Source organism: Haemorhous mexicanus, chromosome 1, assembly GCF_027477595.1.
Source record: "Haemorhous mexicanus isolate bHaeMex1 chromosome 1, bHaeMex1.pri, whole genome shotgun sequence".
Classification (NCBI taxonomy): Eukaryota; Metazoa; Chordata; class Aves; order Passeriformes; family Fringillidae; genus Haemorhous; species Haemorhous mexicanus.
The window spans coordinates 29,822,565-29,842,898 of NC_082341.1; the positions used below are offsets into that span (position 1 = coordinate 29,822,565).

Consider the following 20,334-nt stretch of genomic DNA (forward strand, 5'->3'; position numbering starts at 1 on the left):
CAACAGCCCCTTATTTTGGGCGGTCGACTGTTATTCTGGGCTTCTCTGCTGGGGCGACCTGCGGCTGTGACGGTGTCAGTCCAGCGGAGGCGGGAAGAGGGGGGGAACGGGGGAGGTGGAGTGACAGACGCGGGCATCACGGCGCCACTGAGATGGTGTCATTTATCTTTCAACCTTAACGCTGTGATTTTTTTTCCCCCTCGATTATTTTCTGTTATCTTAGCTACATGAGCGCTGGGAGCTGACCTTCCTTCTCACTGGTCGCGGGAGCCCCGCTCGCATCGCTCCCCGGCCACCAGAGGCTCGGGGTTTCTCCGTCTCCCATCCCCGTTGCCACCCCGGAGCGCTCCCGCCGCGCTCCCCCCGCCGCCGCGCCGGTCCGCCCTCTCCTCGCGTGACCTTCCCAACATGGCGGCGCGGCCGCCCCTGCTCCTCAGCCCGCCGCCGCCGCGAGGGGCCTCCCCGGCGAGGGGGCGGTGGCGGCTGTCAGCCGGGCGGGGCGGGACCCGGCCGGGAGCGGGCGCGGGGCCGGGCCGGGCGGTGCGGGGCGGTCCCTGCTCCGCGCACTCTGACAGGCGCTCGGCCAGCAGACGGCGGCCGCGCCGGGGTGCAGAGCCCGCCGCGCACCCTCCCACCGCCGCGGAGGAGCCGACGGGGAGACGGCGTCGCCTCGGCGGGGAGACGCGGCGCGAGCGGCGCTGGAAAGCCCCGACCGCCCCCATACCTGTGCCCTCCGGGGGCGGCGAGTGGGTGTAGCCGCCGCCGATCACCTGGGAACCCGCCCCGCAGCGCCTCCGCCTCCCGTCCTCGCCCGCCCGGGGAAGGCGCCACCGCCGCAGCGAGCGAGCGACCGAGCAAGCTCCCGGCCGCCGCGGGCAGCAGGACCGGGGCCCGCGGGCGGAGCGAGGCGAGGGCTGCGGCACCGGAGGGGCTTGCCCGCTCCCGGCAGCCGGGGTCAGGAGGGGCGGCGGCCCCCGGCCGGCGGCGCCCGCGGCGCGGGGCGCTAGAGCCGCGGCAGGATGAACCCCAATGTCACCTATGCCAGTCGCAAGCGGCGGAAACCTGTGCAGAAAATGTAAGCAGCCCCGCGGGCGGGCGAGGGGCGAGGCGAGGAGGGGAATCGAGCGCCGGGCTTCCCGGGGGCGCGCCGTCCTGCCCCGCACCGCGCCTCGGGGGCCCCGTGCGGGGCAGGGGCGCCGGCCGGGACCGCTGCTGCTGCTTTGGAGTGCCGGCAGGACTCTTACTGCTTTCAGGGTTTTTTCCCCCCGCCCCGATAAAAAAGAAGAAGGGACGGTCGGGGCGTGGAGGGTCGGGGTGGTGGAAGGAGGGAGCGATGCCGGCAGCGCGGCGCAGCCGGCTGACCTAGATTGGGAGGCATCTGAGGTGACGGCTCCGCGCGGTGGCTGCGCTCGCCCCGCCGGGGTGGGTGCCGTGGGCCGGGGCCGCGCTCCCGCACCGCTCCGCACCGCGCGGCCGCCGGCTCGCTCAGGTGTCTCTGCGAGGTCGGAGTCGGGAAAGGCTTGGCCGGTTCCCACCGCTTAGGGCCTGCCTGGGAGGGCTGAACCCCAGCTTGAACCCTCCTCTTGAATCCTCCGGTACCGCATGGGATGCGTTTATTTGCGCGTAGTCAAACAGACCCAAGTGCTGTAGGCCAGTCGGAAGAGGAAAGAAAAAACAAAACAACAACAACAAACTGGCTTTAGAGTGGCTTTTTGTTTATTAATTTTTAGTTTTGAAACTGTGGGAACAGTTTAGTGCCAGAGTAATTTTGTTTGCTGCACCTGCTTTAGGTCTGCATCCTAGGTTTTATATGCTTCACTAAAACATTGCTCTCGTGAGAGGGGAATTTTTAGGCTAGAAGAGATGCTTAACTTGCACTTTCAACTGAAAGTCAAGAATCTCTAGGTCATAAAAAGTAGCAAGGGTAAACTACCGAGCTGCAAGAAAAATAAGCAACGCTCAAAAAATCCAAGTGCATTTCTGTGGGCTACTTCTGTAGATGTAAAATAACTATAAGGGCTACAAAAGTGTAGAAGGAGAGAATGGAAAATATTTGATAATATCCTATTGTGAATGATATGTTTTTAGATTCACAGCAGACAACTCGATCTCAGGGTGAAGGGAATTAGCTTGAGTGCTTGCTTCTTTATGGTTGGAGTTGTTAGAATGAATGCATGTACATAGCTTGGGTTTTTACTTCACAAATTAGGAAAAAAAGTTGAAAAACCTGTGTATGTGTATCTATGTGTATATACTTTTATGTGGATATATGTATATAATTCCCCTGCTAGAAAATGCATTAATTATGAAAAGACCAGTGCCTACTTTTTTGAGTATTCATTTCCAAATAAAAAAATGTAGAGGTACTTAATTAAATTCACACTGTAATTTTGGATTTTTAAGAATGAAATCAGTGTTTGTTTGTGAGGAAATGAAATGTACTGGTGGTATCTGTAGCCTACTAGTATCTAAAGGCAAATGGTTCTGATTGTGAAAAGTGAGGCATTCTGCCTTGTTGGTAAGATCTCCTTATTATTAAATTTTGGTTAGCCTTGGATAGAGGATGTGAAACCTTTTTGTTTTACCTTACTGTGGTGTCTATGTAAGTAATCCTTTTCCCTGTATCTTCTTGTTATGTAAGTTGGTTGAACTGCTGTGATTAGTTGAACTTGAAGCTTTATTACTATGGGAGCTATGTATCTATTGGCCTTAGGATCAGAGGGAAAAGTTTCTTCTCAAAATAAACACATTCATATTGAAACAGTTTGTTCGCCTGTAATTGAAGTGGAGGCTAATTATTAACCCACCTTGCTTGGGTTACTGGAAATTATTTTTGTGTAAGACATTTATCTTGCTTTTAACACATTTATCATGTTCATGTATTTTTTTTCTTCTCAAAATACCTTATGCTCTTTGGTTGCTGCTTCTGTTGGGCCAGTCTTGGAGAATGTTGCTAGTGGGTCAGAGGGCCCTGATTTCTCACATAACTACATACAGACCACACCTTTAGGCCAAAAGAAAGTGAGACAGGCAATAAAACTTCTTAACTGATTGCAGGAGAGAGGAAAGATGTACTTGATGCTGGCTAATAACGGTTTGACACTTACTGTCATTTTAATCTGTTTGAATTCAATTTTTCCTCCCCTCAGTAGAATTCAGTTATTCAGAAAAGAAAAAGAACAGAAAAAGGTGGAGGTGATACATAACTGGGACTAGTATCATTTGTAGAAGAGATTATATCTGCTGATAGTTCTAATGTTTTATTTGTCATATATATATACCTCTTAATGGAGCATAATAATGAGTAAGATGTGTAGATGGCTTAGAGAAATGGAATAAGGTCTAAATATAATGACATAGTTGCCATGGGAAAAAATTAAACAGAAGAAATGCTTCTTGTTTCAGGTACAAATAACTCATGAAAGCCATGATCATAACTCTATAACAATTTAAGAAACTTCCTCCTTACAACTCCCCGTTTCTACTATGTGCCCTGTAGAGAGTTGAATCTGAGAGGGAATCTCAGGCTGTTGTCTGACTGTGCTGAGTGTTGAAATGTGCTTTTTTGAGAATTGGGAATTACAGTACTGCAGCTGAAAAAGAAGCACAGTTGTGGGGGAACATAATAGGCATTTGTTCCTGCAATTCATCTTGTTATCTTGTCATGTAAGGGGAGAGAAGAAAAAGATGCTAAACACGTGCACTGCAATTGCTTGTGATATGCTACAGAAATCACTTTCTCAATACCTTGGAGTCTTTCAATTTCCTCCCTCTTTAAGGTTTAAACCCTGTGAGTCCCCCTGGTGGCAGCAGGGCTGGGGGATGTTCCACTCCCCACTGAGGCTTGGGGAGCAACGCGTGGTCCCTGCTTTCTGTTTTTGTCTTTTTTTCCAAGTTTTCCATTTCTTTTGTCTAGTGATTATAAGTGAACTAATATAGTACCATTGTAGTTGGAGGGAAAAAAAAGCAAGTTTTATGGAAGTGGGGTTTACTGCAGATAGATTCTAACGTGAGATGAAAGGTGTTACATAAGTACAGCTCCAGTTTGCAGTTTTTATGTCTTTCTGCCTACTAGCTCTGATTTGATTTGTTTTTCTTCTTTTCAGTGTTTGGATAAGAATTGTTTTGTATAACTGGATGAATGTAATAGACAAGGAATTGGGTGGGGAGTTCTAAATATTTCATGCTATGCAGAGGCAAAAAGCATAATGATTTGTTTATCTAGTAGATCAAATTAAAAGTTGTGATAAGGTTTTCTTCTTTGCTATCTTAAAGGTATTTGTGACATTAAGTATTCCAGAGTTTTGACTGATTGATCTTTAGTAATGAGTAGTCGTAGTAGTATTAGAAACCAGAGAACACGTTTTAATTAAAAAATTTGAACTATTTATGTGTTCATTCAAGGCAAACAAACAAAAAGTGCCAGAATAAGCTTTCAAAAAGGAAGTTCATCAGAAAAGAAAAATAATCATTGAAATATTCCTTTGTGTAAAGAAGTATCTGCCACAAAGCAGTCTGCACCTCTTACTTGAAATGGGGGTAGTAAGACTGTTGACTTTTGTAGAATAAACGTCTTATATATATATATTTGTCAGTCTTGGGGTAACTGTATGTTACATGTAGTAAAATCGCTGTTTTAAGTGACTTTACTGTTAAAAGTCACTTGTTTTAAGGTTTGTCGGTTTTTTTTTGATTGGTTGGTTTTGGTTAATGCTTCTTGCAAAAGAATATTTTTTAGAAAGAGAATCTACATCAAATGGAGATATACGTATATAAATAACATGGTCAGTAGACAGGAACGTAACTTTTTGTTTCTTTTTTTCCAATAATCTGGCTTGTTATCTTAGAAAGTTGTGAAATATGTTAAGACTGAGTGTCAGACTTTCATCCTTGATCGGTGTTCTGGATGTTTCTATTACTCTGGTTGAATCCTTAATGCACCAAACCAACTTGAACTATTTGCTACTGGATGACAAATAGTAGCCCAGCACCAGATGAGTAGCGTGTCACTGATTGAGGTTTCTTTAATAAAACAACTTTATCCCTTCAGCAGTGTGAATCTTGACTGGTTTCAGTCTCTGCTGAAAGAGCCACTGGAAAGGGTCTCTGCCCTTTTAAGATTGGTTGAAAATAAGTTTAAGAGGTTGATAGTCTGTAATTCTTATCTGTTGTTTCCAAAGGAATCATCAGCTGAATTTTCAGTAATCGTAAGTTCAGTTTGGGAAATATGAGTAAATGCTTAGAAGTATTTTTTTAGTTGGTCAAGTAAATATATATATATATTTTTAGGATTCTATTACTTGCTTGGTGTCATAACTGATTCTATATACCTGGCCTCCACTGAGTGAAATAATTCCTGTGCATAGGTAAAAGATATGTTATTGCATGTACTGTTAAATATGAGATGAAAAATATTCAAAGCTGAGAAGATGAAATCTATTAGTTAGGTGCATGTTTTTCCTTATATCCTTCTTTCCTAAGGTAGTTCTGATCAACTAATAATTAGGGGTTTTTAACAAGTTAGTTTTTAAAAAACGTGTCTCTCTCTGTAGTGTTCTTTTTGCACATTAATTTATTCTGATTTATTTCACACTTCAGTCTTGCTACTAAAGTATCATGCTTTTCAGTGCTTGGCTGTTGGGTTTTCCACTTTTTCCCCCCAGTGTTTTATGTTGTTATGAACAAAATAAACTTGTTCTCTCTTTGCATTTTCTCAGAAACTACTAAAATTTGATTTCCCTTTAAAGTAATACAAATGAGCATGGAAATATTGAAACTTATTTGGCCTTTTGATAATAATTAAGACTCAGGTAATTGTGCACTTTTTAAACATTTAGGGTTAATGCCTATGAAGGTGCATGTGATGAACGTGTGTAGTGAAAACTTCTAATTAAGTATGCTGCAGCAGACCTGTGAAAACAGCAGTCAGCTGGTGTTGTGATGGAAATCCTCTAAAATTAAGTGTTCTTGCTTGTCTTGCAGCTATTGGGTGACAAGGGTTGCAGATAAGTCCAGAGGCACTGAGTGTACAGGGACCTCTGGCCTTTGGTTAGAGAATTCAGATTTCCTATGAAAGATAGATTTAGAATGGAAAGATCAGCTTAAATACATTCCTTCTTTTAGTCTTTTTTTTTTTTCTTTTTTCTTTTAAATAAAACACATGCATGGATTTAATCTTGACATAGCACATAATTTGCCTTGAAGACCATTTTCTGCATTGAATCTGGGCTGTCTTTAGCATCAAGGGCTTATATAAATGGATGGAAAATGGTTAAGTTGCTGCTTATGCCCCTGGCATTTCTGCCCTCATTCCCTTCATCACTGAAGGATCCATTTTTATATGATGAATTTTAGTTGTGTGACAAAGGGGAAAATTAGGGATAATTGCTGTTTGATTTGGGGTTGAGAATATGGCAAAATTTCTGATGCAAATACTGGTAACTTAGTATTCAGAAATGCTTTGAGCTAAATAAAAGTAAGACAAATCTTTAGAAAGTAAACGTAAAGTAGAAAAACAATTGCATCTGACTGACAATCTGATGAGATGACTGCAAGTTGAACATAGTTTTTAGCTACTTGGTCAATTTGCAAGTTTCAATCAAAGAAGGGGACAGTTGTTAAGATAGAAAAGCCTGTTACTTAGTGCTGATGTATTTTGTAAAGTTTGCATGTCTTAATTGGTTTCTACGAGGTCCTCTGCTTTTCAGAAGCTGACCACTTTGATTGGATCGTAGTTAGCTGTTCACTGGTTGTTATACAACTGTTATATGACTAATGTTTGAAACTCATTATTTTGTTTCTACATTTAGAAAGTCTAATACATGAAAATATTTAAGAAATACCCTTTAATGTTGCTGCTAATGTTTGATGATTTTTAACTATTTTTTTTTAGGGCTATTTATAAGTTTTGCTAATTATATGGCTTGTACAAATTGATTTTCTATGAGAATAAGAGAATATAAATAAAACCTTGCTAAATTATTTAATGTTCACTTGGGAATATGGTGAACTGCTGGTGTCAAAGTCATGATTTGTGACTGAAGTACCTATCTAACCAAGTAGTTAGTCATCCATTGACATTGATGGTGAATCTATGGGTTTTTTTAAGAGAATTTTTCTAAATCTTGATTCAACTGTTTTGCCCACTTTTCAAATGTTTTTAGGCTAAAGCACTACTAATTTACAATATTTATTTTGCAGCATGTTTAACTTTATCCATCTGGGAAATAATTTCTGCTGATACATTATATTTTTGTCTATTATCAACATCTTGCATTATGGTGTCTTTGCATTTCCAGGCTCCACATAAGGCTCCTTTAAAGTGGAAAAGGGCAGTTGTAGTGCTGGGGAGAAGGCAGCCAGGCTTAAGTGCAAGTTTTTGACAAGTGACAATTGAATAAGCAATGGCTGTAAAAAGAATTGCTTGCATTTAAACTAACAAGAGGTGTAATTGAAACATAAAGTAAAAACAAGTTAAAAATAAGAGTGTCCACTCTATCAGTACTCATTTGACTGAAAATATGAGATGAAATCACTTTTCTATATGGTTTATTTCAAACAGTGGCAAAAATAACTATTGGAGCTTTTGCAATTGCTCTTCGTGTACTTGATATAAGGATGACAGTTGGGAGCAGATTAAATGAAATACTGAAGAAATTAGCTGCTGAATGTCTTTCTGCTCAGTATTTTTGAGTGATGCATCTTGCAAAACCAACATTTCTGTGAGAGCAGCACAAATTGATAACTGCTGTGGATCTCACGTAGAACTGCAGTGCTGGAAAAGTGACAATGACTCACTCTTTAATTAGAAGACTGTTAAATAAAGAACATAAAATGTTCTATGGCTTAGGCAGATAAATTATTTGGTTTCAGTATTGGTTTGTAATGACTAGTTGTAATTTAAATGAGTAGAGTTTTTAACCTTTCCCCAGACTTCTGTGTATGTGGGAAGGGGTGAGAATCCAAGTATCTGGAACTGGAGCTCAGGGTGGATATGAATGGAAAATAGCAAGTTTACAAAAACTTCATTACGTAATTCATAACACAAAGATTTTAAAATTGTTCTTTGTACTGTACAAAGGCATGCTTTTGCCGTGCTGTACTCAAATGAAGTGCCTTCAACAGCAAGATGACTTAAGGGATGAGCTCCCAGTGCTTCCATCAAAAATTTTACAAGTTTTGAATGCCTAGGAAGTTACTAAAACTTTTGTTATATTCGGTTAATACTAGCCTGTTCCAAACCGATAAAAATTAAGGACATCAGTGAGAAATTGTTATTGAAGTGAAAAGGTGTACCGTCAAATTTATTTGTACACAAACATTACTGAAAGTTATCAGTATATTTGGAATACTAACATTTGGAAGAGCTCAAGTGATATTTGACTGAAAACAGGAAGATTTTTATAAAAATTGAGTCTTAAAGGTTTCAAATGTTCATTAAAATGTTCAAGTAGACCTTGTAGCTCAAACTGCTTCATTTAACAATGTGTGTGTTGGAGGGGAGATTAGGCCTTTTTAGGGTTTTTTTTTCCAATGGGAAACAAAGTCACTCAGGAAAACATTTTGGTTGTTACAGTTTGAGACAGTATGTAACATTAGGCACAGCAAATGTTGCCTATTTTGGAAAGGAGCTGGTGTTTACGTTGTGTTTGTTTTTCTGCCACAGTGTAAAGCCGTCCCCAGCTGAAGGAGTCAAATCCAATCCCTCCAAGAGACACAGGGACCGCCTGAACGCAGAGCTGGACCGCCTGGCGAGCCTGCTGCCTTTCCCTCAGGATGTGATCGCCAAGCTGGATAAGCTGTCTGTGCTTAGGCTTAGCGTCAGTTACCTGAGAGCAAAAAGTTTTTTTGATGGTAAGCATTGGGAATTTATTTGGGTTTGAACCGCTTGTAAAATTCAGTTTATACTGTATGTTGATTTCAGCTGTTTAAGTACTTAAAACTGTTAAATTTATCTGCATTTTAATGGCACTGTCAGTTTCATGAATATATACAATGTAACTGTATAAAGTAAGCTTTCCACTTTCTTGAAACCAAATGTAACTACTTTTATTTCACTTAGGTCACCAGTCATTCAAAGCTTTGCATTTGGAAGTAATATTGCCCTTAATGAGTCCTCCAATCCTTTTCATCAGACTGTCAAAGATACCCAAGAGATTTCTCTTTTCCCCCTCTGAAAATTGCCTTAGTAAAACTATTACTGTTTCAAAATATGTCATAGGACTTCCCATCCAGCTGTATTTTGCTTAATGATTCATCAAAAATGACTTTGCTTTGATATAAAATAATTGATAGTGCCCCTTCCTACAGTTTATTGCAAAGGTGACTTGTAAAGAATAGAGACAAAATCTTTCCTATGTCCAAGCCCTGATTAATGCAGGACATGAGGCATTAAAGTGACAGCTAAGGTTCTCCAGTTAGGCGGGCAGGTGTGCGCTGACCCCAGTCCTGGCCAGGGTAATACAGCAGCACTAAGAGTAGTCGTGGGGTCAGAAGTGTGTGTCCTTGGTCACCTTTGAGCTGGCCAAGGAGTCCAGTCCCTCTCTCTCCTTCACTCCCTGAGCTGCTCTGTAGGGTGGGATGCTCTGCTTGGCTTCGTGCCAGTAGTCTGATCCTATTCATTGCAGGAATAAAGCAAGGAGCTTGTCTTTAATTAATTGTCCTCTTCTTTTACCAGTCACTGAGATTTTACTGTTATTATATTGAAGATGAAGTCTTATTGATCAGCTGTATTTAAAGAATCTTCATTGCAATGAAGTTGATATTAAATTTCAAGTTGTCTTTAAACTTTCTTTGACATTAAAATAACCGCTGTCCTCATCAGTTTAAGATTGTCTCAGACTCCAAAACATGGATGAAAGGATTCAAGAAACCTGTCTGAAATAGTTCTACATTGTCATGCAGGAATACAGAATGTTTGTTTTCATTTATTGTGTCAACTGGCTTCAATTTATTAGTGCTTATGAATTTATATTCTGTCTTATTGTTTGAAGAATAGGTCCAAGTGTCTTGATTTCTGTGCTTGATCAGGAAAATTCTTAGTATAAAGTCTAAACACTAAAGCTAGATCTGGCCGAGTATTTCTAGCAGTGCTTTTTTCAAATGCAAATATTTTGTCCCATCAAATGAGAGTTCTCTTGGCACCTCAGTTTCATTAAAATCTTTGCAAGAAGTTGTCTCAGGTAGACTGCTGTAAAAGAAATTGTTTTACTTGTCTGTGTTTTCTTGGTGATTTGAAGAAGTTCTCATCTCAATGAAAATTAATTTGTTGTGGTTGCTTTAATGATGTTTTCTGAAATAATTCCAAGATTGCAAGTGTTAGTCTTACTTGGCATGGAGTGATAATAGTAAATCTTGATTTCTCATTATAATTTCTTGTGCAATGGGACTGACTGATTTTTATTCTTCCTGCCTCTTCCCCCCTGTTTGCACTTGAAGGTTCTGGAATAAAGCTTAAGCCTATGATTTAGAGTTTAAGGCTATGAGTTCTCTACAGGGAAAAAAAAGAATTGATACCTTCAGTAGAGGCTGTCTTAAAGGGTTTTATTAACAGAAAGAGTCTTTTTGATACTTCTTTTCAGGTCTTTGTGTTGTAGGACTTGCAAATCAGGTTAGTATCAGTCTCCATCTGAAGGTATTTAAAGACTAACATTGTTGACTTCAGTGAGGATAAAAAAGCAACCAATTTGTGACTGACAGACAGAAGAGTGAAAATTAGGTCTTTATACTATTTCAGCTGTCTTAAATGACATGGAATCTATTTCAGTAAAATTCACCTTCCAAAAGAAAAATTAGTCCTTCGAAGAACAGAATTAGCAAAAAATCCCTGAAATGCCCTAGGTTTGATTTTCATGCTCTGTCTGTGCAGCGCTTCTCAGAATGGCTTTTTTGGAAGAGCATTTTGTGTAGTTGGATATATGTGGAAAACCCTGTAGAATAAATCTGACAAATGCAAGAGGGAGCACTGATTTTCACCTTGAGTGCCCAGGCTGAGCCAAGGCTCCACTTTATTAACGCAGCATGCCGAAGTGAAGGGAAACGCTAAATGAATAACAGGATGCAAATGGGGGGTGTGTAAATTCCTGCGGAAAGTAAAATATAAACGCGTAATCATATGATCTTGCTTGAAAGGAAACCCAAGTTTTTGCTGTAACAATAGATATTTTTTTCAAAGAAAACACTTGCATTTTTCCAAGTTTAAATAATCTAGAGTGAATGTCTGTTTTCTGAAGGCGGAAGTGTGTGGGGAGAAAAAGAACAGTTTCGTGAAAGACATCTCAAAGAGTTACATCAATTTGAATAAGTGTGCCTCACTTAAATATCTACAGGGTTTTTTTTTGGTGTTGGTTAAAAGCTAAGTGTGTGTGTGTGTGTATATATATATATATATATATATATATATATAATATATATATATAAAATAGAAGAACACCTTCACTTTACCCTAGTTATTAAGATGGTAGAGTGGTACAGAATGTTCTTTGGAGCTACAGACAGGTGAGTTTTTCTACAGTGTTTACTGAAACATAGTAGACCTCTGCATGCTTGCTGTGTTTCAGGTTGTAGGAAATAGTTATATGCATTTTACTCTTCCACAACCTCAACAGATCTGTATTCTGTCAAGCAGTTGCTTTTGATTGTTGTTTTTTGTTAATGAAGATATTGTGCTGCTAAGTGACCCTTTACGTTATATTTTAGTGTGATCAGGTTAGTTTAAATCCGCATGGTGTCAGCAGACCTTCTGTATGCCTATGTCAGGCACTCTGGCATGCTTTTATAGGTACAGATTTGACCTTACTCAAGAAGGAAATTGTAGTAGTGGATTAAAATAGTGAGTCTCAAGTCTGTTTCTTTATAAAGTCTTGTGTGGCAAGACAAAGCTAAAAAGTGGTTTAAGGTGGTGTCGCTTCTCAGTTGTGCACTTCTACCTGCCATACTGAAGTGGATTAGCAGTCCTCAAAGTCAAGCAGGTTAGCTTAAGTCACTGCTGGAGTGTTTATTTTGTGCATGTAAGATACTTTCTGAAAGTGGCTTAAGGCAAGCTTTTTATATATAAGAGACTGGGATGAATCAGGCAGGTGTCTGCTGACAATCACTAAAGCCTTTGTGTGTTGTCCTGGTATTATTTCAGTTCATTTTGCTGTTAAGTGCCCATGCATGTGTGCATTCAGCAGTGAAAAATATAAAGTAGAATATGGGACAACAGCTCTTTGTGTAGATGCAGGTTAGTGTGAGCTCAGCATCTGGAGCACAACTGGACAATCATTTAGGCATAGCCTGTGTTCCCCATGGATACTAAAGGAAAAAGCCCTTCTGCCTCTAGCTTTGGTCGATGGTTATATGATGAGTTGAAAATCACTTAAGTACTTTACTGTGGTAAAGAAAAGCATTCACAATTTTTCTTGGGAAACAGATTAAAGGGTTAAAAGGAGAGTTTGTATGACTGATCACTTTTTTAATGTTAGGGGCATGATTTTTCTTTTTAAATGTGTACTGAGAATAAAGGAGAGGCTTGCAGAATCTAAAATGAAGTAGCTGTGCTATGTGTGTGTATCAATACATTAGAAACAAAATTCAACATGTTGCTTATTAATTGTCCTTTCATCCATTTCACTAAGAATTCCTGTGGTTTAAAGTATTTGGGTTTTTTTCCCCCTCTTGCTTATTGGGCAGTATTTTGCATTTATAGAAGAAAGTTTCCGCTCAAAATTAGTTTAGAATTGGTTTCTTATGTGGGATGCTAGGGATTCTGGCAAGCACAGCAATAACAAAATAATTAAGATTTATTTTTTCCACTAAGTTTGCATTGCCTTTTTTCTTTAACTTTGTAATATAATTAACACACATTCCTTGGCATCGTATGGCCTAAATTTCCAGTGCAGCCATTGTCATCACATAAAATATATTTTTTGATAATGTATGTTTCCTGTCATGCCCACTGTTCTACCATGCTATGTGCTGGAGAGAACAGGCTGCATGTGGTTCCTGTTCTGGATGGTATGGCTAAGATGTAGAAATGGGAAAGGCAGGCAAAGTGGGAGACAATGTATTTATTCTGTCACTCTGAGAAGGGCAGCAACATTTTGCCAGTCTAGCAGATATAGATAGCCTTTCTGCCAAGTGTCAGGTGGTGGTCTGGAACAGAAAATGAAGCACAGAAAAGAGTGCAGAAACAAAGTACAAACATTATTAAAACACAGCCCAGTAAGACAAGGATAATACAGTAACTCTGTCCTGACTTGCTTTTATTTTAGACAGTTGCCATCTCTGCCTGCTGTGTGTGTCTCATGCAATTTTCCTCGTGTATTTTTTTCAAGGTGTGACTTCCCTTTCATGTTATACCTCCTTTCCCTGCTCCTGTTGCTGCATACATAGATAATTGATCTCCTCACCAGGAAAAGCTACATCCCTGTAGAGCAGTCGAGTTAGGCTGCACTTACTGCTTTTGAGTGTTTGTGTAGATGCTGTATAGGAATTTTCTGCTGCCAGCATCTTCCAGTGGGCCTGGCTAATATTACTTGATTCATGAATGTCTTGAGCCGTTTTTCTACACCCAAGGTAGAAAATACCCCACTGTTTGGTTGTTCTCTAATTAGTTTTCCTGTATCTAGTATTTTATACCATGCACACGAAGTAATTTTCACAGTTTTGAATGCACTTTGAATCTTGTCTGAGAGTTGGAGGAAAAAAAATATTGGGGAAAAAAAAGGCCAACCCAAACAAACCAACTCTATTTCCTTTTGTACTGTCTTCCCCTGGCCCAAATACAAAATTAATGCAAAATGTGAAGCTTGGAATTGTATAGTTATTTCAGTATCAGACTACCATACCATTCATGTTATTTCCTAATCCATGCTTATTCTTTCACTGCTTGTCTCTCTTTTTTTTTTTTTTTTTTTTCCTCCTCCAAACTTCCCCCCTTGCCTCCAATCCCCTGAGATTCACAGTGACCATTTGGGACTCTCTGCTACAGACTATTTTAGCCTGTATTTTACGTAACAGATGATAAGTAGGGATTTAAGCTTTCAAGTCCTAAATTCTGATCTTCAAAAATGATGATTAGAGCCATGTAGCTGTGACATCACTCTAAATCTCAAAATATGTATGTTTCCACAATCTTAGCTTTTATTTTAGGAGTGCTGTGTCATTAAGCATCTGATGCAGCTGGGCAGCTCTCTGCCCCCATGGATTGTTGCAATTTAATATAACCCAAACGAAACATCTAAGATTGAAATTTCTGTTTATATAACAAAGTAAGAACTTAAAATGTTAATGTATTTGTAACATAAGAGGAGAAACCAGGTACAAATGATAACAGTTAATATGTTCTTTGGATCTTCTCTTCCTATTACATTCTGGTATTTCAGTGATTGATGTTAATCATTGTTAGAATTCCCTTTGCAAGGAAGAGAAATGAAAGGTTATCTCCTCTTCTCTGCCCTATGTGTACTATTTAATCAAAGGCATATGAAAAGTCAGTGTAGGAGCCTCTTATGTTCCACAAAGCTGTTGTAAAATTACTTAAAAACCCTGTCCCAGTATGCAGAGCATTTGTTGTTTCTCTCTCGGCCTTGTTAATAGGGAGATTAGTTTTAAGCATACTGTTCTGGGCTTTACTCAGGATTCCCGACTCTTGTTTGCAAGGTCAGAGCCTAAAATATAATTTTTCCTGTTCTAGCACATCAGTGTTCTGGAGATTGACACTGAAACCTCGAACAGGTAGCAAGATAAAAAGCCTAGCCTCAGGAAGTACCACTGCTTCTCTGGCCTTGTGTATTCCAAATCTTGTAATCTTTGCTAATGTTATTGCTGTACTGTAGCACCTAAAGATAAGGTGGTTTGGAGCTTTTTGGTTTTTTAATACAAATCACCACAACTGTTGCTCCCTCCTCCAATGACAGTTTGAGTGGAGAATTATAATTAGATCCTGCACTGGGCTCTCAACATCTGTCTTCCATGGGCTTCATGATTCATCCATCTGAATTTTTAGAAGTATGGTTTGCTTGACTATGACCTTAGAAATATGCCCTAGTTATTTAAGGCTTCAGTATGAATACACATTAAAAATGTGTACAAATAATCTATTAATGCTGGAATGGTTTTTGCTTCTGTCTGTGCTGTTTGTGACTCAGCAGTTCTCCTGTGTGTATTTGACAATGGGAGAAATGCCCTAGTTTTGCCTTATCAGAATACAGATATAATCAAACAGGAAATAAGACATGTATGATTGAGTTCCATAGATGTTTACAGTTCCAGCTAGTTCTAACACTGTTTGTTTTTCCTGAGTAAACAAAAGCTTCACCTCTGTTTGAACAGTTTCTGCTGCGTGCATGCTTTCATAAACTACTCACTTAAAGAATGATTGCTTTGAGAATGGTCTTGGAGATCCAGCTAGAAGCTAATTCTATTTACCAGACCTTGGTCATTGTCATTGTTTAATTTATTAATTTGTTGTTAAAAATAATAATTAAATTAAATAATTTACCTCTTTTTAAAGAGGTAAAAAATAATGAATTTCAAATATGCTCTTCAAAGCTTCAGGCAATGTATTGATAAATGTTTTCTGGGAAAATTCTCTTGGGAGTTCCTGCTCATCAGTGCTGTGTCCAATCTGTGAATGTTTTACAAGATATTATGTTAATGATAAAACTTAACCATAGTTTTTCTAGAAACTTGAATGAACTAAACTGTAAGAACTAGAATGAGTAGTTATCTGAAACTCCTTAAGAAAATGTAGGTTTACTGCCTGCCAGCTGTGAACATTAAAAGGGACCTACAAATAGGAATTAGTTGTCCTTAGTGATGCATGTTAAACGCTGCTTTTAATTGAACAAAGAGATGCTCATTTTTTTCCACTGAATAATTGCCTCTTGAAATTCAACCCATGTGCCTTTTGAATTGCACAGTACTGCACACTTTATGCATGTCATTGTATAACATCTAATGAGCTGAAATATATACATACTTGGCCCCTCAAGACAAATTCTAACTGATTGCATAAAGTAGAGATTACTGGAGTAAGTCAACTGCCTGACTGGTCAATTAGTCTGACTTCCCCATCAAAGATGTCACATCTTCATCAGTACAATTCCTGTGGGGCCACCAGAAGACACTGGCTTTGTGAATGGATTCCCAATTTCCTCTTGGTGCCTCCATCTGAGCTACAAACTGAAGGATGATGTCTTTCCTTTATTGCTTCTTTTCTTTATGCCACATTTTTTAGCATGCCGTATTTTACTTATTTAGAGGAAAAAATAAGGGTAGCCCCCAGTTTCCTCCTTGCCTATACAATTTGTTGTTTGATTTACTTTTACTGGAACAAGGACATGCATGTGGCTTTTAACAAGATAAGCCTATGGGCTCTGGCAGTGAAATAAGCTGAGAGCTTATTTCATATCTCTCGTAGAGAAAGGACAGTTTTGGTCTGGAAAGGAAGCAATCCTCCAAAAGTCCACTTGATTCCCTTGCTATAATCAGTCATTCCAGAAAGCCTTCTGTTAAACTGCATGCAAGTTATGAATTGGTACAAAAATACAACTACATCTCTTTTGCTGAAATGCATGTTTTCCTCCCTCAATTTAAATAAGAGATATTTCTGTTAGAAAGTACTTATTAATTAATATTTTTATATAGCAAGATTTTGAATTGAATGGTGTTGTAAAGAAACCTTCCAAACCCATTTCCATACCCTTTTAATGCAGTAGTTGCAAAACTCAACATTGCCTTTTACCAGTGGAATAAACTGTCCTTTTTCATGTATGGAATATAATTGACAGTTTCCATTTTTTCAGCAAAAATGGTAGAGAAATTCCCCAGGCAAAAATTCTATGAAGTTGATGTTGAGCCATCAGTTCAGTGAAGATAAAGTTAAGACACTGTTTCAGTAGGGAAAAAAAAAAAGAATTTGAGTTAATGTTTGAGTACCAGGTCCCAGTTTGTGTGAGGTGAGAAAGAAAATAGCTGGGAACTGTAAAGGGAATTTAAAAAACACTTTTGATTCCTAGGCTTTATAATAAAAAATATTACTGATATGTAAAAAGGAGCAGATATTTCAATGTGATTCTTTCTTAAGCAAAGAGTGTAACCATTTCAGAACTAGTGATTTATTAAAAAATAAAAATCTATGGTAGTAGATTGTAATTTTCTAGTTGATATTAACTTGTCTTCTTTTCAACAAACCAAAAGAATAACAAATGGGGGTTTAAGCAATATGTAATATTTGATTCACTTTATGGTCTAACATATTGAAAAATTGTTATAGGAAGAGAAAACTCTGATTTTAGGAACCAAAGGCTCAGAAGTAGGAAAATGTTAATCTAGATTAAATTTCCCATAGATCTTATTCCACAAGGAATTAAATTACTTCACTTTCATCTTTGATTTTTTTGTGCCTCACCTGAAAAAAAAATGAAGAAGCCTTTTTTCCATCCCTTTTTGTGGCTAAAGCAGTATCACATTAACAGGTCTGATGATAAGTTACAATTTACCAGCATGCACCTCTTGCTGACCTTTTTTTTTCTGAAGAAGCAAAGAAGATCTACCAAGAGAAGCAACTGAATGGGAAATAGCTCAGAAGAAATGTGTCTATGCCAGGATATGGTTTTGGTGATTCAGCTGGTGACTGTCACCTCTGTGATAGTTAGGGGACAAGAGTTCATTGCCTCTAAGTCTTGAAACCACAATCAGTATACAGTTTGGTATGTGGTTGTTAAGCTTCAAAGACCAAGTGAGAGATTACAAATTTGAGCAACTCTATGCTTCCTGAGATTTACTTTTCTAAGTACAAGATAAAAGCAAAAGTGAAGTTTTATTCCTTGTGTATGTTTAAAAAAAAAAAAAAAAATCTGAACTAAAATTTTATCAGGTGGCTAGGTGAAACTGGCTAACCCTAAGAGCAGTGCACACTTATTGCTGTTCTGCTGAATTATACATGTTCATATGCAGTCATTCTTGTTTTTTCTCAGCTTTACTTTACTTTGAGAGCTACCACTGATGCATTAGAAGCTTAGAAATTCCCACCCACTTTTGACCCTCTCTGACAAAGACATAATAGCTTACTCCTGACCCTACATTTACAAGGTCCTGTAACCTTCTGCCCATTTCTTGCTCTCAAAAACGGCAAACTGTCTTTCATCTCCCATTGAAATCTCATTTTGCCTTCCTTTTACCTTCTCTGAATCTGGGAGGCTGATGGGGGTATTGAGAGCAAGATGCACACACACACTTTTTGAGGGAATGAGCATTTATTCCATAGTGGTTGCAACTATTTATGACTCCACCTTTATTTTTCTGTTCTTTTTTATTTTGTCTTTGTTCTCACACCCAGATCAGAAGCAGTGGCTCCTAGTGCGTAGCACAGTTTGGGAACATCTGCTATAGGAAGTGCAACTGTTTGTGTGAGCAAATACTTGGGTCTTCCAAATGCAGTGACTGAACTCTCATTTTTGTAGGCTGGTGCCTGTTGACTTAGTGTGGTGTTTCTGGATTGAATAATTATCATGCTGTGAAATAAGTTCAGTATCAGTCACTTAAGGAAAAAAAATATACACAGCTTGGTTGTTGGTTTTACCTTCTACTTAAGAAAACAGAGTTGTGTTAAGTACCGCTTTGTGGTACTGAGGATATGTCCCCCATTTAAGGGAGACTACTGCATAAACACTTAACATTCCACACTTAATAATACTGTTAACTCTTTCTTTAAAGAGTAACATTTAAAAGGCTAAAAACATATTAAAAACCTGAGAGCTGACCTGTGTAGCAGAGCTTGGGTTGGTTTTAATCAATGTTGTGAGTGAATCTGTGGTGTATAATGGTTTTTCAGCCCTTTAAAAGCAGATATTTTATTTATTTTAGTCTTTTATTGGTCTTAAGAGAAACACCAATTGACTTCAACAAGCAGTTTAGGGCTTGCTGAGCTATGTTTTGGGAATGGCTCAAAAGAAAGTATATTGTGAAAGCTGAGGAAAATCATCCCACACACAATCTGGTTAAACTTCAAGTTCTTGGGTTAGATGAATGTTTTAAAACAGAGTATGGTATATATATATATATATATATATATATATATATATATATATATATATATATATATGTGTGTGTGTGTGTGTGTGTGTATATATATATACATATATATATGTATGTATGTATATGTATGTATGTGCGTATATATATATGTATGTATATGTATGTATGTATGTGCGTCTATATATGTGTGTATATATATATATATATATATATATATGTTAGGCAAACCTAGTAAATCTAATGCCTTCATTTGGTAAAATGTTTCTAAAACTGGTAAATGTATTGCCTCAGTGTTGCTACTTCAGCCAAATTTAAGAATGTCGTAGCTACTGTTAATGCTTATAAAAGAAACATGTTCTGCATGGATGTGATATTGTAGGAACAGTGTGCAATTACTGTAGCAGCAATATTTTGACAAGCATTTTGCTCTTAGCATGCAGCAAGCATTTTTTTTTCATAATTTTTCTGTAGCTGGCAATGCAAATGTACTATTTGTTAGTACTAAATTTTGTAGACAGTAAGGGCTGTGAATTGAGGAGTGAGATTTAGGCAGCATTTTGTACATTTGTCTGGGTGGGAGGAAAATAGGACATTAAGAGCTCAGGCATTGAACTACTGATGTTCATACCAGCTTTCCATTTTAGTGGGTCTAGAACTAGAATGTGGTCTTTCAGATGTGACAATTCTAGTACTTCAAAAGTCAAGAGATCTTAATTGAGAAATGTTTTGAGGATAAACTGCTTATGCTACAAGATTTGCATGTTTGAGCTGAGTTAGGAATAGTTCAGCAGAACACTGTCAACAAGGTTTACAGTTGCATTTAGTCTAATTTGTATATTTTGAAAACATTTTATAACCACTGCTTACATATTTAACTCAATTCAGAATTCAAGAGCAAAATCGGCATTTGCTTCTCTGAAATCCTATTGGAAGAAAAGGTTTTTAGGCAGTTTCAGTTCAAGATTAGACTGGGTGTTTCTGTTGTGTTTTAATGTTTTTGAATTAGTGATACAGAAAGGAATATGGATTGAGAAAATGCTGAAAAAAAAAGGTGGTTAATTGTCTGGAGTTATGAGTATTATGCTGTGCTAGGTGGTTTCCTTTTCAGACACAACTTCTGCTTACTTAATTGCTTGCTGTAGTGAGAATAGGCTTAAAAAAATCTGGTTTTGCTGGACAGACCAAGTAATCAGGCTAACTTTTGAAAACAATAAAAAGCTTGATTGTTAAAAAACAAACAAAAAAATTCTGAACGGGCAAGCAGATCACCCTTCACAAATGGTTCTGAGCTGCCTACTCATCATAATGTGT

The 20,334-nt window shown here is 38.6% G+C and overlaps 1 protein-coding gene across 1 annotated transcript in view; it reads left to right on the top strand.

The window, feature by feature from the left end:
• The first annotated feature begins 587 nt into the window (after positions 1-587).
• AHR (aryl hydrocarbon receptor) overlaps positions 588-20,334 on the top strand; it is a 62,242-nt gene continuing 42,495 nt past the window's right edge. The window contains exons 1-2 of the mRNA XM_059844218.1: positions 588-1,075; positions 8,666-8,853. Of these exons, the coding sequence (XP_059700201.1) occupies positions 1,020-1,075; positions 8,666-8,853 (244 nt within the window). The 5' untranslated portion in view covers positions 588-1,019. The remainder of the gene's footprint in view (positions 1,076-8,665; positions 8,854-20,334) is intronic.